The following is a 25345-nucleotide window of genomic DNA, read 5'->3' as shown; positions in this document are numbered from 1 at the left end:
CATGCACTTATTAAACCTGTCTTTAAGGGAAAGGGGAGTAGGACAAACCCAGAATCGTATAGGCCCTTAAGTCTACGTTCATGTTGTGGAAAAATAATGGAGAAGGTAATACTGGATACATTATTGTCAGAACTGGATAGGTTGGGACTTGAAACCATATATCAGCATGCATATGTTGAAAATAGATCTATCACCACCTGTAACATGATGTTCTATAATAAGAAGTTATGTCTTACCATAATGTTCCATGTTAATTGTCTTCTTCTCGCCTTCTTTCTTGCTGGATGGGTTCGGAGCCGATCCTCGGCTCCGACTCGGCCTATACTATAGCTCGAGAGCTATTTTTACTGGCTCGAGGCAGCCCTATATCCCACAATACCATGCGCTAACTCCCCAGATCTTGTTTGGAAGCTAAGACATAGTATAAATAATAATATTATAATAATAATATTATAATCCTCTTTTACGAGTACAGATTACCTGCTAGTAACACTAAGGATACAAGGAAAAAGACGCAACATATTGTATGTCCAGAAATGGAAGGACTCAGAACCTCGAGTCTATCCAGGCTAGAGGGCAGGAGGGAGGGACGCAAGAAAGAAGGCGAGAAGAAGACAACTAACATGGAACGTTATGGTAAGACATAACTTCTTAATGTTAAGTTGTCATTCTCGCCTTCATTCTTGCTGGATGGGACAGCATCCCTAGCATCTTAGTCCTAGGTGGCTCAATGGAACAGACTCCTGAGTACAGTGGAACCAAAATCAGCTCTATTTCTGGAGGCTAAATCAAGCTTGTAATGGGCAATAAAGGTATGTTTGGATGCCCATGTACCTGCTGCACAAATGGCATCTAGTGGTAACCTTGCTTGAAACGCCATTGAAGTTGATAGTGCCCTGGTTGAATGAGCCTTAGGCCTAGAGGGAAGTTGCCTGTGTCTCAACTCATAGACCAAGGTAATAATAGGTGTCAGCCATCTGGAAAGAGTAACCTTCGACACCGGAAGCCCTTTCTTGCCTGCAGCATAAGAGAGAAAGAGCTGGTCTGACTTTCTGAATTGTTTTGTCCTATCTAGGTAATACTGTAATTGGCGATGAACATCTAATGAATGTAATTTTTGTTCAGCCCTGTTGGTATAGTCTGGGAAAAAGACAGGCAAATCAATGGAGTGGTTTAGATTTGCTTCCGATAACACTTTTGGTAGGGAGGAATGGTTTGTTCTGAGAGTTACCCTATCTTTATGAAAAACCAAATAAGGAGGACGGACAGACAAGGCTTGAAGTTCCAATACCCTTCTGGCAGATGTTATAGCTACTAAAAACAGCGTTTTCTAAGAAAGAAGTTTGAGGGAGCAAGAAGCTGCAGGTTCAAAAGGGGGCTGAATTAGTGAGGTTTGAACTAAATTCAAATCCCATTGTGGGGGTGGATCTTTGACTGGAGGTCTGAGCAAAAAGATGCCCTTGAGAAAGGCTTTACAGAGTTTGTGGGACATAGTATTTGCTTCTGAGAGTCCAACATGAAAATTAGCAATGGCCGCTAATTGTACCCTGATAGTGGTCGATGATGACCCTGAATGAAAAAGCTCCGCCAGAAAGTCTAGAACCTCATGAATGAATGCATGGAAAGAATCTAAGGATCTAGTTTGTGCCCAGTGTGAAAAACGCTTCCATTTACTTGCATAAGTCTTCCTAGTATTGGACTTATGGGAAGCCAGAATGATATCATGAACAGGAGGAGAAATAAGGGGAAGCCTGGCTATGGCTGGAAGTGGAGCAACCAAGCTGTGAGGTTGATGGAATGTAGAGACTGATGCAGCTTGCCCGTGAGGTGGGTCAACAGATCCGGAAGGGGTTCCAGATGCCAAGGCTGTTCCAGTAGGTATTTGTGCAGGAACGGGAATCAAACTTGTCGAGGCCAAAACGGGGCAATGAGGATCATTCTGGATCTCAATGTGGTTGCTTTCTGAATTAATTGTGGGATCAATGGAAAGGGAGGAAAGGCATAAAGAAGACCCCGGGGCCAAACGTGAACAAGAGCGTCTCTGAGGGGTTGGCCTGGTAGAGGAAAAAGTGTGAAGAAGTCGAGGCACTTGCTGTTTTGTGGAGTTGCGAAAAGGTCGCAGCAAGGCTGGCCCCAATTCCGAAAAATTCCGTCTACTACCGCTTGATTTAGAGACCACTCGTGAGGCATGAGGATAGTTCAGCTCAATCTGTCTGCTATGACGTTGGACTTCCCGGGGATGTGCGTTGCTATCAGAAACCGTTGAGATGAAATCGCCCATTGCCAAAGTCTGAGTGCTTCTCGACAGAGGGGGTAGGACCTTGTTCCGCCCTGCTTGTTTATGTACCACACAACGGACATATTGTCCATTTGAATTGCTATAGTCCCCGTGGGAAGAGAGCTCTGAAGGGCTTGCAATGTCAAAAGCACCGCCCTCATCTCCAGGACATTTATGTGCAGGTGGCATTCTGACTGTTGCCAAGTGCCCTGGACTGTCCTGCCCTGATAATGCCCCCCCCCCCACCCGATCAGGGAGGCATCCGTTGTGACAGTGGCAACTGGAGGGGGGAGAACAAAGGGTTTGCCCTGAAAAAGCTGAGGGGAAACCATCCACCAGGAGAGATGTTTCTTGCAAGATGGTGTTATCAAAATGTTGTGGGTCATTGGTAGCTGTTGAAAGGACCACTGAGAATACAGCATCCACTGAAGGAGCCTCATGTGGAAGCGGGCTAATGGAAGTAGAAGAATCGCCACCGCCATGAGGCCCAACACTTTCAATACTAGCTTGACTTGGACTCTGTTGGGCTGAAACAGGAGCTGAACATTCCGCCTTATGTCTGTCAGTCTCTGAGGTGGTAATGTTGCAGACATTTCTGTGGTGTTTAATACGGCGCCTATAAAGTTTATACATTGACAAGGCGACAAGGAGGACTTTGCAAAATTTATAGAAATACCCAGACTGTTGCAAAGTTGAATAGTGTAATCCCTGGCCATTATGAGATCCTGTTTGGTGGTAGAGGAAATGAGCCAGTCGTCTAAGTATGGAAACACCTGGAATCCTTTCTGTCTCAGGTGAGCCGTGACCACTGCCAAACATTTGGTGAATACCCGGGGGGGCTGTGCTGAGACCAAAGGGCAGGGCCCTGAATTGAAAATGACTGACTCCTAGCCGGAAGCAGAGAAACCTCCTGGAGCGCCTGTGTATTTTTATATGGTAGTACACGTCCTGGAGGTCTAACGAGCACATCCAGTTGTCTCTGCCCAAAAAGGGTAGAATGGACTGCAGTGTTACCATCTGAAATTTTGTCTTTAGTACAGAGTTGTTTAACCTGCTGAGGTCCAAAATGGGTCTCCAATCTCCTGTCTTTTTTGGTACCTAAAAGAATCTGGAGTAGATTCCGGATCCTAGCTGATCTGCTGGGACTGCCTGGTTGGCTCTTTTTTTTTTAACAGCTTTTTTATTTCTAGCTGAGCCTGACCCCTTTGTGCGGGTGGTACATCTGGTAGGGGTTTTGGCGGTTGTACCGGTGGGAAAGTGAAAGGGATTTTGTAACCCTCGGATATGATCTTCTGTACCCATGTGTCTTGGGAGAGGGATTGCCAGGCTTCTGGGTACAGAGAAAATCTTCCCCCGACTGCCTCCGAAGGCGGACAGTCGGGCAGCTTCTCAGGGATGCTGAAAGGGTTGGTCAGGGAATGATTCCCTGGTACCCTGGTTCTGTGGACCCCCTCTGCCCCTGGGGCGGCGTCTGTTATTATTCTCCCCTCTGCCTCTAGGGGGAAATTCACCACGTGTGGCAGGAGCGACTCCCTGTGGTTTGCGGAACCACATCTTTCCACCCCTCTGTCCCTTAGGATAAGGTCTAGAAGGCGTGGAAAAATGGACTCCCATGGCAGAAAGAGTCTTACCATCTTGCTCGTATCTGGTGAAGGTATTCTTCACCTGAGGTCCGAACAATTCCGAACCGTCAAAGGGGGTGTTGGTGAAGGATGCCTTGAAATGATCGGCAAAGTTACAGAGTCGCATCCAAGCGTGACATCTCAACACAACGCCTGTGCCAGCGGCCCTACTCGCTCCATCGGCTGCATAAGAGATAAGCCGCATGGAGGAGTTAACAATGGAGTTCAGGGTAGCCAGTTGAGAGTTTATTTGGTCCTTAAACCCCACAGCAGAAGGATCCTCTACCGTTTCACCCAGCTCTTTGAGCAAGTCTCTCTGAAGGCGGGTGAAATGACATAAATAGTTCAGCGATTGCATAGAAAAGGTCACTGAAGAAAAGATCCACTTGCCGTACCTGTCCATGGTCCTGGACTCTTTGTTAGGAGGATGAACAGATACAGAAGGATCAGCCAATTCCTTCTTAGTGGCTGCTGCTACCACCATAGCATCAACTGAAACACCTTTGGTGAGAAAGGATTTGTCATCTGGTGCAGAAATAAATTTAGAAGGCCTCCTAGGGGTAGGTTCCATTGAATCAGGAGCTGCCCACGCCTTTCTAGCCACTACCTCCATTAGTGGGTTGAAAGGGGGAGACACCCAGGAGGTGGAAGGGCGAGATCCAAAGGCATCAAGGTAAACCGACTCGTCCTCGGAAGGTTTGAGAGTGGACCAATTTCCCCTCTGTCTTAGGATCTCCAGGATGTCTGAAAAGGAGACATCCTCAGAGGGGGATCTGGGGGAACCTTCCGACTCATCCAAGTCGGTGTCTGACGTGACAGACTCGGGGGAGTCTATGTGCTTCCTCTTGCACTTTCTTTTCCTAGGGGGTTCCCCTGAAACTTCAGGGGAGCCCCCGGAAGAGGAAGAGACACCCAAAGTGGGTACCCTACGCATTGGATCTCTGCTGTCGGGTGTAGGAGGATGGCCAGAGACCGTAACAGGCACTACAGAGGGAGGACCCGCAGAACTTAACCTTGGAGTGGACACTGGGTCCAGCACACTCCTCATCACCTCGAAGGCTCCCCTATCAGATACCAAAGGTAGTCCCGGCTCCGAAGAGACCGGAACCGCCCCCGGAACTGACAGAGAAGGCTCTGAGAATGATGTTGGGGCCGAACTAACCAGAGCCGAAGCTCCGAGAGGGAGAGCGGGGTCGGACAAGGGTCCGATGCCACTCGCCCCCTCGGAGCCGACAATGGAGTCTCGGTGCCCGGACCTCTCCATGGACGGAACCAATGAAGAGGTCGGAGCCGACGACACCGGAGCCGAAGGAGGAAGTATCAGCTCCGACGTGGGCAAGGTCACGGTTCCGACAAACTCCGGCTCCGAACTCGAGAGATGAGTCGGAGGAGGAATGGATAGCTGTATCGAAGGAGCCACAGTCTGGTGAGTTGGGCTCTGGAGCATTTGGGCCAGCGCCTGAGATTTTATGAGTCTACTGACCACCCTCTCGATGTCGTGGTCGGAGAGCCTGGATGACCTCGATGAATGAGTCCTATGACTCCGCTCCGATAGGAGACGGGACCTCGGAGCCGATCTGACGGACTCTAGCGAAGGGGACCTAGAGCGCTTGCGTGCTGGGGTCGGCTCTGATGATGGTTTCGGAGCGGAAACCACTTTGCTCACCTCGGAGCCAGACGGAACCAAGGTCGGAGCCGTCTCGATAATGCCAGCCCTCGGCTCAGAAGCTGGAGCTGAGGGTTTGACGGTTTTTGACGACTTCCCTGAGCCAGACTTGGACGGGGAGTCATCAGCCTTTAACAAGCCCCTTAGGATGAGCTTGTTACGCCTTTCCTGCAGGACTCTTGAACTAAATCCGTGACAAATGGAACAAGAGTCCTGCAGGTGTAAAGGCCCCAAGCAATAGACACAAGAAGTGTGACCATCTGTCAGAGACATTTTCTGACAGCACGAGTCACACTTCTTGAATCCCGAAACCTTAGGGTCCTTTGACATCCTGACAAAAAAAGAAAAGGAACACAGTCAGTCCACACACACATACTTATTTAAGTTAAAGGGAACTGACTAAAAAAACCCACACACACACTGAAAGGGGTGGGGGAAAACTAAGGAAAAGCCCGTAGGCCCAAGATAAAAAACTAACTAAAGAAGGGGAAAAAGGGCTACCGAAAGGTAAGGCAGTTAGAAGGGACCTAAAGAAGGGTAAGTAACTGGAAACAAACTACTGAGACTGAATATATATATATGAAAAAAGCACTTACTGAGCAGAGCCGGTAAAAACAGACTACCTCGCAGCGAAGCGGCAAACGAGATCTGGGGAGTTAGAGCATGGTATTGTGGGATATAGGGCTGCCTCGAGCCGGTAAAAATAGCTCTCAAGCTATAGTATAGGCCGAGTCGGAGCCGAGAATCGGCTCCGAACCCATCCAGCAAGAATGAAGGTGAGAATGACAACTTAACATAAATATAATAACAGCTATGAATGAAAAATTGTGCTGTGATTTATATAGATTTAACTTCAGCATTTGACAGGGTCATGCACAAAACACTGATCAATAAATTAGTACAACTAGGTATTGATTTACTGTTGATAAGATGGATAGCTGCATGGCTTACAAATAGGACATGGCAAGTATCACACACCAACTGGACAGGTGGAATCCTTGGTTACAATCAAGGTGTCCCACAGGGCTCTCTCCTAGGCCCTTACTTGTTTAGATTGGATCTTTCAGACCTTATTTTTTCATCTGAGGTGTTCTACAGTCTATATGCTGATGACCTGAAATTGGATAAACTGATTACAAGTGTTACAGATAAGGCATGTCTGCAAAATAATTTGACTAAATTGACCATTTGGGCACTTGGGAATAATATGTTGATAAATACATCAAAAACTAAGCATATGAGATTTGGGAGACATAAACTGAAAGGTGAATATTTAATACAGCACACAGTGATTGAAACTGTAGACTCATTTAAGGACCTGGGTATATGGGTAGATTCAGCTATGAGTTTTTCTAATCATATCAACCAATTGGCTAATGGTAGTTATAGAACTATAGGTTGTATAAAAAGATTTATAAAGTCTAGGAAATCAAACATAATGAAGTCATTGTTTATTAGTTACATTAGACCCAAACTTGAGTATGGAATAACAATATGGAAATCCTATGGGAAAACAAGCATGAATAAACTGGAAAGAATACAGCGGAAATATACTAAGGGCATCCATGGATGTTTAAATCTAAGTTATTATGAAAAACTAAAATATCTGAACTTGTATAGTGTCTCATAGATATTTAAGAGAAGATCTTATTCAGGTATATAATGCATTTAGGGACAACTACCTCTGGGAATGTTTGGGGTTATCAAAAAGTACTAGAGAATCGTCAGTTAACCTATGTAGAAGATTCTATAGGAATGAGAAGTGTACTGATTGGTTCTCTGACAGAGCAGCCGATGCTTGGAACAGACTACCAAATTACATTAAAGCAAGTACTAGTTTAGATATTTTTAAGAACAGCCTGGACATTTATTATGGTAACAAGTGTTTTGGCACATTGACAAGCTAGCAGGGCTTTAATGCCCATGCTTGAAACATTTGTATGCATGTATGTATGTATGTATGTATGTAGATAACTGCATCACCAATAAAACACTCTTAAAAGTTAAATCAATAATCAGGGATCAAGGAACTCATGTAGACAGTAACCTAGCCTTCGACCAGCATGTGTCAAAGGTACTAAGAAAATCCTTCTGTTTTGCTCAACTTATAAGCAAAGGCATGGCATCAAGTTCCAGACAAGTCATCATATCAATGTATTCAGCCATCATCAGACCCATCATAGAGTACAATGCCCCCTTCAGTATGTACCTGACCAGATACATGCAACAACTGGAATGTCAACAAAGGTTCCTTACAAAAAGAATACAGGGAGTAAGCACAATGTGCTACATTGGTTGCTTCAAAGCCCTGTCTCTTTATTCAATATCATACAGACTTTTGAGAGGTGATCTTTGCCTGACATACAGAGAATCCCTGGACCCTGTTTGGATGAATCTTTTGCACATCTGCAAAACAATCAGCATCAGAACTACTGGATTAAAAGAACTAAATTTTGCTTGCAACATAAATAGGACATGTTGGAGAAACGGATATGTTTCTCAGAGAATTCCCATTCTCTGGAATAGGCTCCCCATCCATATGAATCAGAGTTTCACCCTATCCTTTTTAAGAGTAACCTGGACCAATGGATGGGTAATCGGAAATTTGCCTCTGGTCTGGCTCTTATTTCTCTGATAGACAGAGGCTGTCAGTAAATCACCACCTATATAAATCAACTTTGTTAGCTGTGTATATACACCAATGAGCCTTGTGAATCTTTGGCAGGTACTGCAGCTAGTGTTGGAGTCCTGTTACTTCACTACCAGCACTGCCATCATATGCTTACCACTGTGTCACTGTATGCATTAAATGGTCCTTAGACTGATGGGTGTCAAAATAATCTCTCTTACACTGGATCCTGTGGGAAGCCTAAGGGCTCAAGAGGACATTAGCACTGAGGAAGATAAAGACAGTGACTCTTCCTCATCATATAGCTTCCCCCACCTGATGACCATACATTTCAGAACAGCTTTAGGCTTATGATAAACTATATGGATTGAACTATGATTCCATGTCTTCCTCAAAAGGCACATGAATCCATAGTGGAAAAGGAAAAAGGAGTCCCAACTCATCCCCTAACAGAATAGATAATCAGTAATGCTATCTCTGTAGTCTAGAAACATGCAAGCCTTGTTTCTATGTTCTACAAGAAGGTGGATGTATTCTGCAAACTCCCATCCAAATGGGGCTAGTCTCTGATCGGGCATCACTAAGCCAACTCAGATGCAATCCCTGTTGTCCAGCACAGGTCTGGAGACCATTGCATTTTGCCTCCAGGACTGGTAAATTTACTCCTCTACCACACTGGCTCTCAGACTACTCAGTTATTCATCCCACTTGTCCACATTCTGGGCTTCCCCAGTAGAGTGCACAATGGAGAAGATTTCTTCCCTCCCTCAGACCATGCCCAGTATGGAAATGACTAAGATCTGATCTAAGGCTTCCAGAACAGGCACCAGGTAACCAGTGCTCACTCAGCTATGTTGATGCCTAGAGCTGCTGGTTCAGGCATGTACCTGCATAGAATGGCTTACTGGAGATTGTCATCCTTTAAGGTAAAGCTCAGAAACTCCATCTCATATGCACAGTTCAGGAATTAAGCTGTGTTGGGCATGCCTGCTTGGTATTTGGTAGATGAACTCCTTAAGAAGAAGCAGACCCTCACACTCTGAAGGACTCAGTGATCCCTGTTCAGCTCTCTCTACATCTTCTTGAAGCACCAAGCAACTCCAAAAGACAGACAAGCTTCCTTACATGCAGTGTAATCTTTGAAATATCACATAGGCTTACACTGCTTTATGCCAGCTAAGTTTCTAAAGAGTATGGCCCTGCAGCCTAGCAAGATAATAGGTTCATAGGTCAATACTAGGCTAACTGCCCTGAAGAGCCATTTTAACCCTAGCAATATCCTGAAGTTGAATCAAACTCTGTTTCTTCTGTCTAGTAGGTGAAGACCTTAACTATTATGCCAAACCCACCCCAGGTGTCTGTCATCTGAGGCAACTAGTGGGGATGGGTTGGATCTCCAACTTTGCCCCAGCTTGGAAAACTCTCACAAAAAGCCACTGGGTTCCGGGTGTGATCTTGGTAGGCCATATCTTAAAGTTTTTAGTTTCCCCCAGAAAAGACTCTACTTGCAGTCCAGACAGTCTCCATGAAGCTCCTAAGACAGGCCCAGATTCTATGCAGAGAATGGGGCTGTACAGCTGTCCTTCATCTAGAACAGAGTCAAAGGTTCTGGTTTCACATTTTTTGGTTCAGAAAGGATATGGACAAATTCCATTCTGTACTGGATTTCAGTGACTTCACTATGCAAATTCTGAACATCGGTTTCAAGATATTACTGTCTATGGGGTCATGGCTCTGCTACCACAGGACTGTAGGTGTTGTCTTTGGATGTGACTGGCATTTCCCAGCACATGTGTAGGGTCCTTACAAAAGGTTTCTTCAATATAGTCTGTCTGAAACCACTTACAGTAGAAAATGATGCCCTCTGGTCCTTCCTCGAACTCAGTGTGTTTACTAGCATGTTAGCCATGATTGCTGAAGCCTTGCATGAAACGGATCTTCATTTGCTCCCATCCCTGGACAACTGGTTCCTGGTGGACCACTGCTGGACTTCAAGTTTTCATAACATTTACAAAATGTCTTTAATACCTCAACAGGATCTCTGGTTATTTTTATTGTCATATGTTCCCTAAGCTAGGCAACAACCCTTTCTACTTTCTATTGTCTAAGTCACTGTGCTGAATGTCTTTGTGCTGGAGTAGTTATCAAAAAAAAAGTTGCTTAACAGCAGTCTTTCTAAACTGATGCATATTGTCCAATATACCCTTACTTTTTCTAGCACTCTGCAGTTGCTCCCCTTCTTGTTCAGTGAGGTTCCCCTTATGCTGCAATACTTTAACATTTGTCAGTCCCTCTGAATAACTGCTATTATTTCTTAACCAGATCTCTTTCTTTTGTTACTACCCTATTTTTAAACTCCATTTCCATTTAATCCCACTCACTATTTAATCCTTCTGAAGAAATTTCTATCTTCTCGAATAAGTCCATTCCTGCCGCCATTTCTTAGATTCTTCTCTTTTCAACAGATAGAAGGGAAAGTGCCAGTGTCTCATTTTGATTTCATTACTCCTGCATTTTTATTTTAGTTTTATTGGTGCATGATCTGAAATGGTTATTGGATGTGTGCCATAACTTTCAATTAAATGCACTTGTTTCTGTGAAATATAATTTATATCCAGTCTAGCCCAGCTATTGTACCTTGGGGAATAATATGTAAATTCTGTCCAAGTTCCTTGTACTAAATTCACATCTTCCATCCCAAATATTTTCATAAATTTCTTCAGAAGTCTTCCCTATTTTGCTACATTTTACCTTATAGGAGCAGTTCATCATCCTTGATCTGGGAAAGCAAGGTATGGTAGTAACAAACCAGACATGTCCTAAGTGGATTACCACCTGCCTCATCTTTTGTCATCAGATAATTCACCATCCACTGGCAAATGCTGTGGCCGAAGATCATTCTACTAGAGATGTGGCTGCTTCGACTTCTTGTTTCAATAATGTCTCCATGGTAGACATCAGAATATGGCCACTTGGTTCTTGATTCAGACTTTTACTAAACACTACTGTGCTGACAATCACTCAATGAATTGGGCTTTCTTTGGTATGTCTGTACATCAAGATTTCACCTTCTAATTTGTTTTGTCAATTTTAGGGCTCCTTCTGCCCTGGTGAGTGTAATGCTTGAGGGGCAACTCAGTCTTCAGATTCTGCAAAAAGGACCCCCAGTGTTAAATATAACAAGTATGTTCTTACTATATCAGTTTACCTACAAGATGACCCTCCTCAATACACTATTAAAATACCTTTTCACCAACCCTGTACTTGAATAGCCCTTCCATCCAGCTTTGTCTGTTGGAGTTCTCTGTAATTTGCTAAAGTATATGCTTATGGACTACATGATAACAGTGCAGGTGTCAAATTATCATTGTTTTTCTTGATTTTCAGAAATGTGCTCAATCAGTGGCTGTGGGTATGCCAGTTTCCTTTAAGTTAGGAGTGGCCCTTATAATTGGTGTGTGAAGTTACATACAGCATGTGCTAATGTTAGATGCACGTATCCACAAGCATGGGATGCTCAGATAAAAATACAAAATTGTGATTGGTGTAGAGGAGTAATCAATTATCTTCTTGCTGAGCAAATGATGCAGTACAAGTAAAAATGCATTGAACATATACTTAGAAGATTGCACCTATTTCACATTGAACCAGAATTACACACTAGGTAAGAATACATGAGGTATACTTCTAGAAGTGTTTGAAGAAATTAAAAACTGAAGTATAATTATGTAAAGAATTAAACAATCCAAGGAAAGTGGTAATTTCATTATGACATATCTGTAATCTTTATAGCATTATTTAGGAGATGCGGCATTTATTACAGAACTATTTTTAAAATATTTTACTGTTGACTTTATGATGTATTAAATAGTAACTGGTAATTAACGACATCTTGTTGCTAGTTTAACCAACATGAAACTGCAAGCTATTTTTATTAATTTATTTTAATTAATCAAGAAATACTTATTAGAATGTTCTGATTAATGAACCTTTGCTGTATTTTTCCATATGTATCTTTTCTCAGACTTACCAAATTGCCAACTGAGAGAATGTCAGTGAAATCTCGTGTCATTGGATAATGCTCCATAGCCATAAAAAGAGTGTTCAAGACGATACAAAGGGTAATGGCAAGATCTACAAAGGGATCCATTACAATCGTATTAACGATAGCTTTAATTTTCAACCACTGTGGCCAGCAGTCCCATATGAGGAACATATTTGCAAACCTATACCAACATGGAGGACATTTTTGCCGGGATTCTTCAAGTTCTGAAAAAATAAAAATAAAAAGTGCCAATAAATAACATAGCAAATTCTCTTCCGGAACCTGTAAGAAACCAAAAACATTTGTTGTGCATTTAATGAAACAGTTCCCAATGTATAGAGTTGGAGCATGTTTGTACTGCTGTCCTGTATAACAAGGCTTAGCTGCATAGTTATACAAGTACAAAAGGTTACATATGTTTATTAAATCCCTTGAAACATTGCTTCTATATGACTTCTGTATGATAAAGGACACCCTCCTCTTTTGTTTACATTTTATAAAAACATTTTTTGGAGAGTATTCCAACAAAAAATTATGCCACTTCGAACCTCCACTGCACAACAATATACTGATAAAACAAAATAGAAATGCAGATACGAGGTGGCTAAAAGCAGAAGAATTTAATTTAATAACAGGTTAGCACTTTCACATCAGCGATGCTTCTGTATATATACATATACATATATATATGTATATATTAAATTCATCAATTAATCAATAATATAATCAAACTCTTAAAGTCAACTCACATCTCTTACTATAAAATGAATACATACATATGTATATAGAACTATAACTATCAAGCAGCATCCTAAAATTATATATATAATTAAACATATACATACATTAAATAAATATGTGAATAAAAAATAAAAAAATAGATGAGAAATAAAAAATAAAAAATATACAATTCATTTCAAAGGTCTAGCTTTTAAATATGGTTTAATAGATGCCCTATCATTAAGAACAGGGAATCTATCCACTTGCAATTCCAATATCCACTTTAGTTCACGTTGTTCTGTCAGATTTTATAAATCAGCTAGTCGTGGGCTTGATTTTAAACATTCTATCACTCTGAAACTAAATGTATGTGTATAACTAAATGTAGCTAAGTGCTTAGCAAGTGCACTTCTTTCTATATCTTGATTCCTAATTGCTGCTAGATGTTCTCTGATATGTTCCTTTAACCTCATGTTGGTCATGCCAACATAAAATGAGCTGCAAGAGTTGCAGGTAGCTAAATAAATTATGTTTTTTGTTGCACAGTTGGCTAATACTCTAAATTTATATTCCCTATTGGTTTTAGGATGTATAAACTCATTGTTTAATACTAGTGCTTCACAAATATTACAACTAAAAGGCCGCGGTGTTGCAACAGTTAGCGTTGTCGCCTCACTGCAAGAGGTTCTCCCGTTCGATTCTTGGCTGGAGTGCTTTCTGTGTGGAGTCTGCATGTCCTCCCCACGGTTGAGTGACGTTAAAGACATGCAGGTAGGTGTGTGCATGAATGGGAGTGCCTTCTTTGAAGGTTGGGTGTCGGGCTGGCACCTCGACACCATAAAAATCCCTCCAAAAATAACTGAACCAACTGTATAAACCAAAGAATAGTTCCAAGTCACCAAGGGAGAACTAAATAGTCCTTTATTACTCCAACAACAGGTAATAAGCGCTTTTGTCTGCCAAATGAGACTTCATCAGATAAAATTATACTGGTACCACTCCTGTATTTATATTGCCAATAATTGTCTCAATCATTCAATAAAGTTGAAAATTTAAAACACCTGAATAAAATTAATTTATCCACCACATCAGTGTGTGCAAAAACAATGTTATTGAAGTTGAAACAATTATGTAAAACTATAAAATATTTTAGATTTAACAATTAATAATAAAAAATCTAATAGCTGCTTAATACAGAAAACTTTTTTATATAAATATTAAAAAGCTGTAACATAAATAAAACATGAGAAACAAAAAGAAAAATAGTAATAAATATAATAAATTCATACTCTCGCTGCTTTGTCAACTAAAATAGCTTTAATACTGATGTATTCGTTCAAGCCAGGGAAAATATTAGCCTTCAGTCTCAACTGCTATCTCACTTCCCTATAAAGTAATGTATTCTTCATATCACCCCCTTTTAGATTGTTTTTGACCAAATCAATTATACCAAATTTATAACCATTAAATGAACTACAGAGAACTGAATGTTTATAAAGGGCACTGGTTTCCTTCTTAATCCTAATATCATTCATATGTTCATATATCCTATCTTTCAGTGCCCTTTCAGTTTTTCCTACATAAAAAGATGAACATTGTGTGCAAATGGCTAGATATACTAACATCCTAGTGTGGCAATTGTCCTTACAGAATTTAACTATACTAACTAAACCATTATTTAGTTTTATAAATTCTTTATTGTAAATATGGCCACATTGTCCACACCTACCACATGGGTTAGTAGCTTTTTTAATAATGCTGAAACTTCCACCCCTCTCAAATATCCTTTTAAAACTAGTACCAATCTTATAGGTAAAATGGGGTCTGTTACCTACCGCTTCATGTACTTCCTTATTGGTCTTTAATATGGACCAGTTAGTTTCCAAAATTTTCGTGAACTCATCGGAAAATCCGTTGAATTCAATTATGCATGACCCTAAATAATTGGCCGGTTCCTTGTCAGGTTCCTCTCTTTTCTTGAGGGGTTGACCCAATAATGCCTTGAATTTCGTACCCCAACCATAATATACTTCCCCTAAAATTTCTCCGACCATGGCCCTCGGGTACCCCCCTCTCTATAAACTTTTCACCTAAGAAAACAAATTCTTCGAATAAATCTTCGAAGTCAGAGGTCATCCTCGCTAATCTAACAGCCTGCCCTTTAATCAGGCTCTTTTTTTGATGAAATGGGTGAAAACTATCAAAATGTAAATACCCATTACACCATGTCTCCTTACGAAAAATCCTAGACTTGAAACCTTGTGCAACCTTACTAACTGTAATGTTGAGGAAATTGATACTTTTTTCCCCCGACAGTATGTGTAAGAGATAAGAAATCAGTTGTATTATTTATATAGACAATAAATTCCTTCAAATTTTCTTTTGTACCTTCCCATATGACAAAAATATCGTCCAAAAACCTTAAATAGCACTTAATTTGTTTACTATGCACACTGTTGAATATGTATCTTTCTTCCCATTCTAACATCACCAGGTTGGTGTAGATGGGGGCACAAGCAGCCCCCATAGCTACACCACTCATCTGTTGGAAATATTCCCCTTGGAAGCCTATATAGTTATTATCTAGAACAACTTCCATCAATTCCAAAATCAGCAATTTCTGGTCTATTGGTGCATCTAGATGTTTATGAATACTATCTTCAAAAAATGCAAAACCTCCTGACCGTGGAATGCAGGTGAACAAATCCTTTACATCTATGGTTAGGAAAATGCAATTTTCCGACCATAGGTCATTGTTGATTTTGCCAAGGAAGTCCCATGAATCTTTAAGAATGTGGTCCTTATTTATAACTATGTTCTTAATAGTTCTATCTATATAGACAGCCAAGGGGTGTGTTTTTGAGTTCCTTGCTGAAACAATGGGTCTAAATGGAGGTTCCAAAATAGATTTATGGACTTTAGGGACTCCAAAGAACTGTGGAATAATTGGGTGTGGTTGTCTCAGGAAGTGGTAAATAGTTTTTTCCACTCTATTCTCTAACAAATATTCATACAAGAGGGAATCAATCCTCTTGTAGGCTATTTGTATCTCATTGTATGACACAGAAGCATATATATTTGTGTCCAACAAAATTTTAATGAGGATGTTGTTATATTCCTCGTTGTTAAATAAAACAACTCCCCCTCCCTTGTCCGGTTTCATGTCATTTTGTTCTTTAAACTCCAGTAACAGTTTTTCTTCACCTTTACTTAGGTTACAGTGTAGTCTATCCTTTCTGTTTTTCGTATAGGCTTCATAAATCTCATTAGTAACTATATTTTCAAAAGTAAATATAGCTGGGTGTAGAGGGGGGTTATGAATACTACTCCTGGCCAAGTCTCTGTTATATGTTGAACTTTCACCAACTGATTTTTTTGTATATTAAATTGAGGTTTAGTTTCCTAAGATACATTTTGAGTTCAATCAAAATGTAAGCTAAATCCCCATATTGTGATCTTACAAACTTGAAACCTTTCGAAAGTAAGTTAAAATGTTCTAAACCCAAAACAGTAGATGTATAATTAAATATCTTAAACCCCTTATGTTCAAAAACGATACCAATAGCATCCGTTGTTATTTTATTTACCTGCCCTTCTTTCTCACATCTTTCCGACCATAATTGCTCACTTATAAATCTACTGGGGGACCTTGGTCGGATGGGAATCGGGCCTTGCTTGCTACGCGTTCTGATCTTCTGGGGCCTAAAAAAGGTTTGTTGTTTCCAGAGAAAGAATCAAGTTCATAAAAATCCCTGCCAATCATTAGCGGACAGGAGTTCTGCTGTGGCGACCCCTAAAAGCCGAAAGACATTACTTTTACTTCACAAATATTACAACTACCGCACTTCTGCAGCCCTTTTATTTCCATTTCATTGGACTTGTTTTTTATTTATTTATTTAACATTTGTTGACTGGGAATGTCCGACTAGGTTCCACAGAGCCTGTTTTCAGCGGAGGCCCGGGGAGAAACACTCCAAATGCATGTCTTTGGAATGTGGGAGGAAACCGGAGTACCCGGAGGAAACCCACGCGAACACAGGGAGAACATGCAAACTCCACACAGAAGGCACCCCAGCCGAGAATCGAACTGGAGAACCTCTTGCTGTGAGGTGACAACGTTAACCGCTGCACCACTGTGCCACCGTTGGCATGACATAACAGTATTTTTGAGTTCTTTTTATTCCTATAACTAAATTGTGGTTTATTTTTAATTACTTGATTTATCTCTGTGTCAGCTTGTAATATGAACCAATTTTTATTAATAATCTGTCTCACACAATCCACATTGCTAGAATATTCCAATATTAACTTTACTTCACTACTATCCTGTTTTACTCTAGATATATTCTCCTGATTTAATGCTGGGCCATACATATAAGGTTGTGCTCTATCTTCCCTTAATGCTTGTACTTCTTGTATCCCTTTATATACTTCCTTATTACTATATCCACGTTCTATTACTTCCTCACCAAATTTATTGATATATTTTTTAAATTTAGCTTCATCATTGTCTTATCTTAAAATTTGCATACCTTGTCCCTTAATAATGTTTTTATATATATGAGCAGGATGCATACTGTCTCTATATAGTATGTTGTTTTTACGACATTATTTCCTATGTAATTCCACTCATATTCTTCTTTATGGTTATATCAAGAAATTCTGTTAGTGTACTTGAAATTTCATGTGTGAAACTCAAAAAAAACAGTTGTACTATTAATATATGACAGGAACTGATGTAGCAACTCTTGAGTGACTGCCCAAATTAATATCAAGTCATCCACAAATCTTTTATATAGAAAAATATGTTCACAATACTCTCTATTGTTCAATACAAATTTCTCTTCCCAGTATGCCAAAACTATCTTGGCGAAGCTATTGGCACACGGGCTGCCCATAGCTACGCCAAGTATTTGCAAATGATAACTGTCCTTAAACAGAAACACATTATTATCTAATTCTGCTTCTAACAACATACATATAAAGTCAATTTTAGCCCATCCATACATACGACTTTGAGCTAAATAGCTGTTTACAGCTTCTATAACATAAGAATGTGGTATTAGTGTAAACCAGGAATTCACATCAAGAGCCATAAGATAACTCCCTAGCAATTTTTCATTATTGCCTGTCACTGCTGTATGTAAATCATAAATAAACTGTTTGGTGTCACGTATTAACATTTACAGACTTCATTAGCACTGGCCTTAAATTTTTCTCAACATAAATCGACATTGTTTGAGCTACCCACCCTTGGCCTGCAACTATCGGCGGCTGGGAAATATTCTTGTGTACTTTAGGTTGTCCTTAGATTACTGGTATTAAAGGATGCATCACCACAAAATAATCAAGCAATTGCTTAATAATAATGTTACTGAGATAGCAGTCATTTAGGAACTTATAAATATATTCACATTAATGTTCTATATGCATCAAAGAAACCTTGCAATACACTTTTTGATCATTCAACATAGAAACCATCTCTTCATTGTATTTCTGACTGCTATATGCTTTGCCCTGATCTTTAATGGTGGCTAATTTGCTAACCATATTTTTCTCTGCATCTGTATGTTTCTTTGTTTCACATCTCCACAGTGTACTGAAAGAGTAAGAATAAAGATTAGACCTGTTTTACTAGAAACCAGAAATGAGACATGAGCACGCAATTTTGTCAGAGTTAGGAAGGCGTCACCTTAAGTAGACAGGATTAAATGAGGAGAAGGAAAGAGAGGTGACAGTCTGTATGCTGAGCTGCTCTCTGATGTTAAAGTACTTCAGAAAGTACTGCACAAACATGGAATGTTCTACAGGAATGGGCTGCAGAGAGAAAATCACCATATACAGTGAAAACAGCATGACACATGGGGAAACAGATGAAAGAACAGAGTGCATCAGACTGTTAAATGTATTTAAAGGGCAGATTAAACAAGCTGTCTCATTCTGCTGCCAAACTCAAAAAGCTCAACGACTCAAAAAAAATTCTCCAAAGTAAGAACTGAAAATTATCACCTTTGTTAAGGGTGACCACAATGTCTCCTTCAGTTATGTCACAAACCTTAGAGGTAATGCCCAGTAATGCTCAGAGGTAATACATAACAACAACACTTACTCATCCCCTGAGGACATAGCCAATCTACTAATGGACAAATTCCACTCCAACTTCACCCCCTCTCCCATCCAATACTCTCAGATCAAATACCTGCAGCTACCCCTTTCCTCAACTTTCCCACAATCAAGTTCTCAAGGCAGCATGCAAAATTAGGAATAGTACACCTGTAGGGCTAGATAATATAACAGACTGCCTACTGGCTAGCCTGAAACATGACTGTCAGACCCCCTATAGAGTCTATTCAACATTAACCTTAAAGCTTGCTTTGTGCTGGGTGAAAGGAGGACAGCAACAATCATTCACTTGTACATGGATGGGGCTACAACAAATCTGGGTAATTATGGTCCTGTAAGCCTGATCAGCTTAGATAAATTCTCCCAGCTAAATGTTAACCACTAAATATTTACGTAACTGTATGGGTAGAAAACTGGCTCACAAATAGAACACAGGAAGTATGGGTGTACAGTACTACTTCCTCCCAAAAACTGTCACGACTGGAGTACCCCAGGGTTCAGTCCTTGGGCCACTTCACTTTGGCATTTACTTTTTCAATGTCAAAGCTAATGTTAAGGAATTGCTGCTCACCAAACTCCCCAGAGGACACCAAGATCCTACAAGAGAGCCTGTTCCAAATAAACAGCTGGTGCCAAAACTATGGACGGAAACTAAATGCCGAGATATTTGTAATCATATCCTTTGGCAAGCATGACTCCCAGATTGACTACACCCCCTGAAAACTGATCTCAGTTAGAGATCTGGGAACCTAATGAACTGCCTTTGATCGCCATGTATCCACTATTGATAGGAAGTCCATTTTCTTTGCACAGCTTATATCAAGGGATATGGCATCCAGAGCTATGGACATAATATCTCCTCTGTATTCGACACTCATTAGGCTGGTCATTCAGTATAATGTCCCTTCTGGTATGTAACCATTCAAACTATTGTCACAGCTGCAACAACTGCAATGCTTCCTCACTAAGAAAGTCATAGACCTAAATCATAAAAAGTAAGCAGATCACCTTAAATTGTCCCTCTTCTCAGTGTCATACAGGCTACTGAGAGGAAACCTCTGCTTCTCATAGAGAGCTTCAACAGACCCTGTTCTATCAGAAATATTACGCAGTCAGAAGTAAAATGGTTTCAGAAACACAACATCAAGGTACCTCAATCTCTTTTACATGATTAACAGACCATGCTGGAGGGATAGGTCTATATAACTCACGAAAAGTAAAACCAACTACTTAAATCAACAAAAAAGGCAGAGAAAACAATCGGAAACAATCGGCACTTTAATGACAAATAAAGTAAGCACTTTCGTTAGGTATGTTACCAAACTTCAGACAAAATTCAAAAGTGCAATGGACCATTAAATACTTTGCCTAAAGAATTATGTCATGTAAGAAATAGTCACGTTACTCTGAAAATAGATAATGTGATTCATCAGAGAAGTAGGTCATATGATTCATCAAAGAAAGCAGATCACGGTGTAAAACAAAAACTTTTTTTGTTGCTTCCTGATATAAACAACTATTATAAAAACTAGTACTATGAACATGAAAACTACAGTTTCACAAATAAGTATATGTAAAAAATGACATTAAAAACACAAATCCCTGAACAATATTGAAATCTATGAGCTCCTGAAATGTAATGACCGCGAGTGTGTTTGGAAACGTTCCTTCATCTCAACAAACTTTTAAGTTTCAACACACTAACCAAGAAAGAAGAAATGTTTCCAAACACACTTGTGGTCATTACATTTCAGGAGCTCATAGATTTCAATATTGTTCACGGATTTGTGAAGACTAGTATTTTTTAACTATTGTTTATTTACTTCTCTTATTGTTTTGTCATGAATCTACAGAAATGCTACAAGCAGCTCAAAAGGGCAGCCACTATGCACTACTGTGTTGTGAGGGATGAATCATCTTGCTAAAAAACAAATATTGTTGTAGCAATACTTAACAGTGTGACTGGTGGCAAAGCTGAATGTACCCATATCTGGTACTGTTATCTATGATGGCAAAGGTAATTCAATAAAATGTGGTAAGAGTAAGTGAAACAACTCCACTTGATGAGTAGTGCTTACTGGAGTTATATAATGGACTTGTATTGAAAGGACGCTTCTTACATTTTCTAAACAAGTGTTTTGAAGTAATTGGTTTGATATACCACGCATGCACATGTTCAAGTAGATACATTTGCATGCAAAACATCAATGATATTGATTTACTTGCCATGGATACTATGTTCCTGAAACAGTGTGCACCGTTATTTTATTTAACTGCAATTAATTAGTGAACTATAGTTTATACAAAGGATATATGGTTAGCCTGCAGTTTAGAAATAGAGGTACAACAATTAACTTTTAATATATATGGTTATATACACAAATGTATGTGTGTATTGTGTATATATATATATATATATATATATATATATATATTTATTTATATATATATATATATATATATATATATATATATATGTGTGTGTGTGTGTGCATATATACAGAGAGAGAGTGCTCGTTTGTGTGTGTTTACAGGATGATCTGCATGGCTTCTCTCAGTTAATCTCATCACCTACCAGAATTAATAAGCCCAACAATAGGATGATCTGCATGGCTTCCCTCAGTTAATCTCATCACCTACCAGAATTAATAAGACCAACAATAAGGAAAGTATCCTAGACTGGATATTAATAAACAATCCACCTCAGCTATACCAAGCAAGCATCCTACTGGAAGATTTTAGTGATCACTCCCTCACCTATATAATTAGAAAAAGAAATGACATCCCTCATCAATCGACCTTAAAACCATTAGAAATACTAAGAACTTCATTCAGACTAATTTCCTGAATGAGCTTAACTCATGTAACTGGTCCAACCTAACACTACTTCCTCTAGATGAAGCAGTCGCATACTTCAACTCTACATTTCTTGCTATTCTTGACAACCATGCTCCCAAACGTACTATTAGAACCAATAACAAAGTAGCACCATGGCTATTCAAGGATACAAGACAAAAGATTATTAGCAGAAACAAAGTGTGGTCCACCTGGAGAACCACTAAATCCCCAAAAGACCACTTCTTATATAAACAGTTGAGGAATGATACTAAGAAGGTTATTATATTAGATAAAAAGAAATACTGCTACAATCTACAACAAAAGCACCAAAACCAACCACAGAAATTCTGGTCAGGCATTAATAAACTACTCCACCCAGGTCAGTCAACTACCCCTACCCCCTAACTACACTCCAACAACCTCCTAAAATTGTTGCCAATACCTTTAATACTTTCTTTACTGAAACAGTGCAATCCCTAGCCAACAAACTATCTCGAAATACCCTAACTACCACCAAACCCACACCTGATAATAAAATCCCCTTGAAGCTTCACCCAGTGCCAACATCTTTCATTAAGTCCTTACTGAAAAAACTGAAACCCACCACCCTCTCAGCAGACCTACTACCTGCTGAATATCTCCAAAAAGCTGCTAAGGAAATAGCATACCCCATTTCAGTTTTAATCAATAGAACAATTCTCAAAGCCTATATCTCCTCCATCTGGAAAATCTCACACATTATTCCTTTACACAATGGGGGAAATTCTACTGAACTTTCTAATTACAGGCCTATAGCAATTCTATCTCCCTTGGCTAAAATAATGGAAAAATGTATTCATAAGCAACTTCTTGCCTATCTGAATCAAAGCTCTCTCCTAGCCCCCACCCAATATGGGTTTAGACCCTATCATAGCACAATCTTAGACCTTCTCTCCTCTAATACAATAAATCAAAACCGCAAAAATGACAAGCTCTCCTCTGCCCTCTTCCTAGACCTATTCAAGGCATTTGATATGGTAAACCACCAGTTACTCTTACATACAATACAATCACTCCCCATAGATAACCTAGCGATAAACTGGTTTCATTCTTACCTAAGTGACAGACAACAAGCTGTACTGTGGAAAGATAAGCTGTCATCCCTTTTACCAGTCACTGTCGGAGTCCCTCAAGGATCTATACTGGGTCCCCTCTTATTCTCCTTATTCATTAATGACCTGCATAAAGTCATCTCAAGTGCAACTTGTATTCAGTATGCAGATGACTCCAACTTAATCTGCTTTGCCACCTCCACCTCAGATCTCCAAGCTATATCACAAATCACTTTCAACCAAGTAGAGAACTGGCTGACAGGTTGCAGACTACTACTAAACCCAAACAAAACCAAACTATTGCTCTTCTCCCCCACTTGCAAGATCTCCCCGCCAACCCTCACAATAACATCCAACAATGGTACCATAATTTCCCCAGAACCTAGCACTAAACTACTGGGAGTAATCATTGACATTAACCTTAAGTTCGATGCTCACATAGACAAAACTATTGAAAGAGTTAACAAAAAACTAGGCTCTTTATATGGATCAAGCAATTCCTAAGCCCATCCACTAGAACTGTTATTGCCTGTACACATCTGCTATCAACCCTTCTTTATGCCTCAGCCATCTTTGCTAATCTATCCAAATCAAATCTCAATAAACTGAATAGCTGCTACAATAATATTGCCAGATTTGCCACAGGGTCAGCTTTTAGAATGCATCACTGTGTTAACCTTCAATCATTAGGCTGGCTCGAATTACCCAACCAACTGTAATATAACCAACTAATAGTTGTTCATAAAATCCTCTACCACCCAGACAGTACACCTGTACTGAAAAACATTATCTCCCCCTACAGTAACCTAAAGACTCCTTGCTCTTCCAACAAAGTACTAGTGCAGGCTGTTAGAATCAGCAATTCAGCAGGTACATCACTATTCTCTAACTCTGTCGGAAAAAACTGGAACCTTCTTCCTGCGGTACTTACCAATGACCCCTCCTTACCCCACTTCAAAACATCTCTTAAAAAATACCTGAAAATGCATTGGCCTTGTCCTTGTACTAACCCTGACTAACCCCAAACTAACAATCTGTAAAGGTGAACCTCACAAGATTATATCTGTTAGCCACTAACCGCTTAGAATTTTGTAAAACTCTCTCCTATGGAATGAATGAGAAATACAAATGTCACTATTTTGTAAAACTCTCTCCTATGGAATGAATGAGAAATACAAATGTCACTATTTTGTAAAACTCTCTCCTATGGAATGAATGAGAAATACAAATGTCACTATTTTGTAAAACTCTCTCCTGTGGAATGAATGAGAAATACAAATGTCACTATTTTGTAAAACTCTCTCCTATGGAATGAATGAGAAATACAAATGTCACTATTTTGTAAAACTCTCTCCTATGGAATGAATGAGAAATAAAAATGTCACTATTTTGTAAAACTCTCTCCTATGGAATGAATGAGAAATAAAAATGTCACTATTTTGTAAAAATGTCTCCTATGGAATGAATGAGAAATAAAAATGTCACTATTTTGTAAAACTGTCTCCTATGGAATGAATGAGAAATACAAATGTCACTATTTTGTAAAACTGTCTCCTATGGAATGAATGAGAAATAAAAATGTCACTATTTTGTAAAACTGTCTCCTATGGAATGAATGAGAAATAAAAATGTCACTATTTTGTAAAACTGTCTCCTATGGAATGAATGAGAAATACAAATGTCACTATTTTGTAAAACTGTCTCCTATGGAATGAATGAGAAATACAAATGCCACTATTTTGTAAAACTCTCTCCTATGAAATGAATGAGAAATAAAAATGTCACTATTTTGTAAAACTCTCTCCTATGGAATGAATGAGAAATAAAAATGTCACTATTTTGTAAAACTCTCTCCTATGGAATGAAAGAGAAATACAAATGTCACTATTTTGTAAAACTCTCTCCTATGGAATGAATGAGAAATACAAATGTCACTATTTTGTAAAACTCTCTCCTATGGAATGAATGAGAAATACAAATGTCACTGTTTTGTAAAACTCTATCCTAGGGAATGAATGAGAAATACAAATGTCACTATTTTGTAAAACTCTCTCCTATGGAATGAATGAGAAATACAAATGTCACTATTTTGTAAAACTCTCTCCTACGGAATGAATGAGAAATACAAATGTCACTATTTTGTAAAACTCTCTCCTACGGAATGAATGAGAAATACAAATGTCACTATTTTGTAAAACTCTCTCCTATGGAATGAATGAGAAATACAAATGTCACTATTTTGTAAAACTGTCTCCTATGGAATGAATGAGAAATAAAAATGTCACTATTTTGTAAAACTCTCTCCTATGGAATGAATGTGAAATACAAATGTC

General features: G+C 39.5%; 1 protein-coding gene across 5 annotated transcripts in view; it reads right to left on the bottom strand.

The window, feature by feature from the left end:
• Positions 1-25345, bottom strand: part of LOC122804756 (sodium channel protein type 2 subunit alpha-like) — a 2239151-nt gene that overhangs the window by 901115 nt on the left and 1312691 nt on the right. For all 5 annotated transcript variants that reach the window (XM_044074821.1, XM_044074820.1, XM_044074819.1 and 2 more), the window contains exon 15: positions 12226-12464. In XM_044074821.1, the coding sequence (XP_043930756.1) occupies positions 12226-12464 (239 nt within the window). The remainder of the gene's footprint in view (positions 1-12225; positions 12465-25345) is intronic.

The sequence above is a fragment of the Protopterus annectens genome, chromosome 6.part0, assembly GCF_019279795.1.
Source record: "Protopterus annectens isolate FY-2018-M chromosome 6.part0, PAN1.0, whole genome shotgun sequence".
NCBI classification, from domain to species: domain Eukaryota; kingdom Metazoa; phylum Chordata; order Ceratodontiformes; family Protopteridae; genus Protopterus; species Protopterus annectens.
The sequence above is the reverse complement of the archived record's forward strand: the minus strand, read 5'-3'. Positions and strand labels throughout refer to the sequence as shown.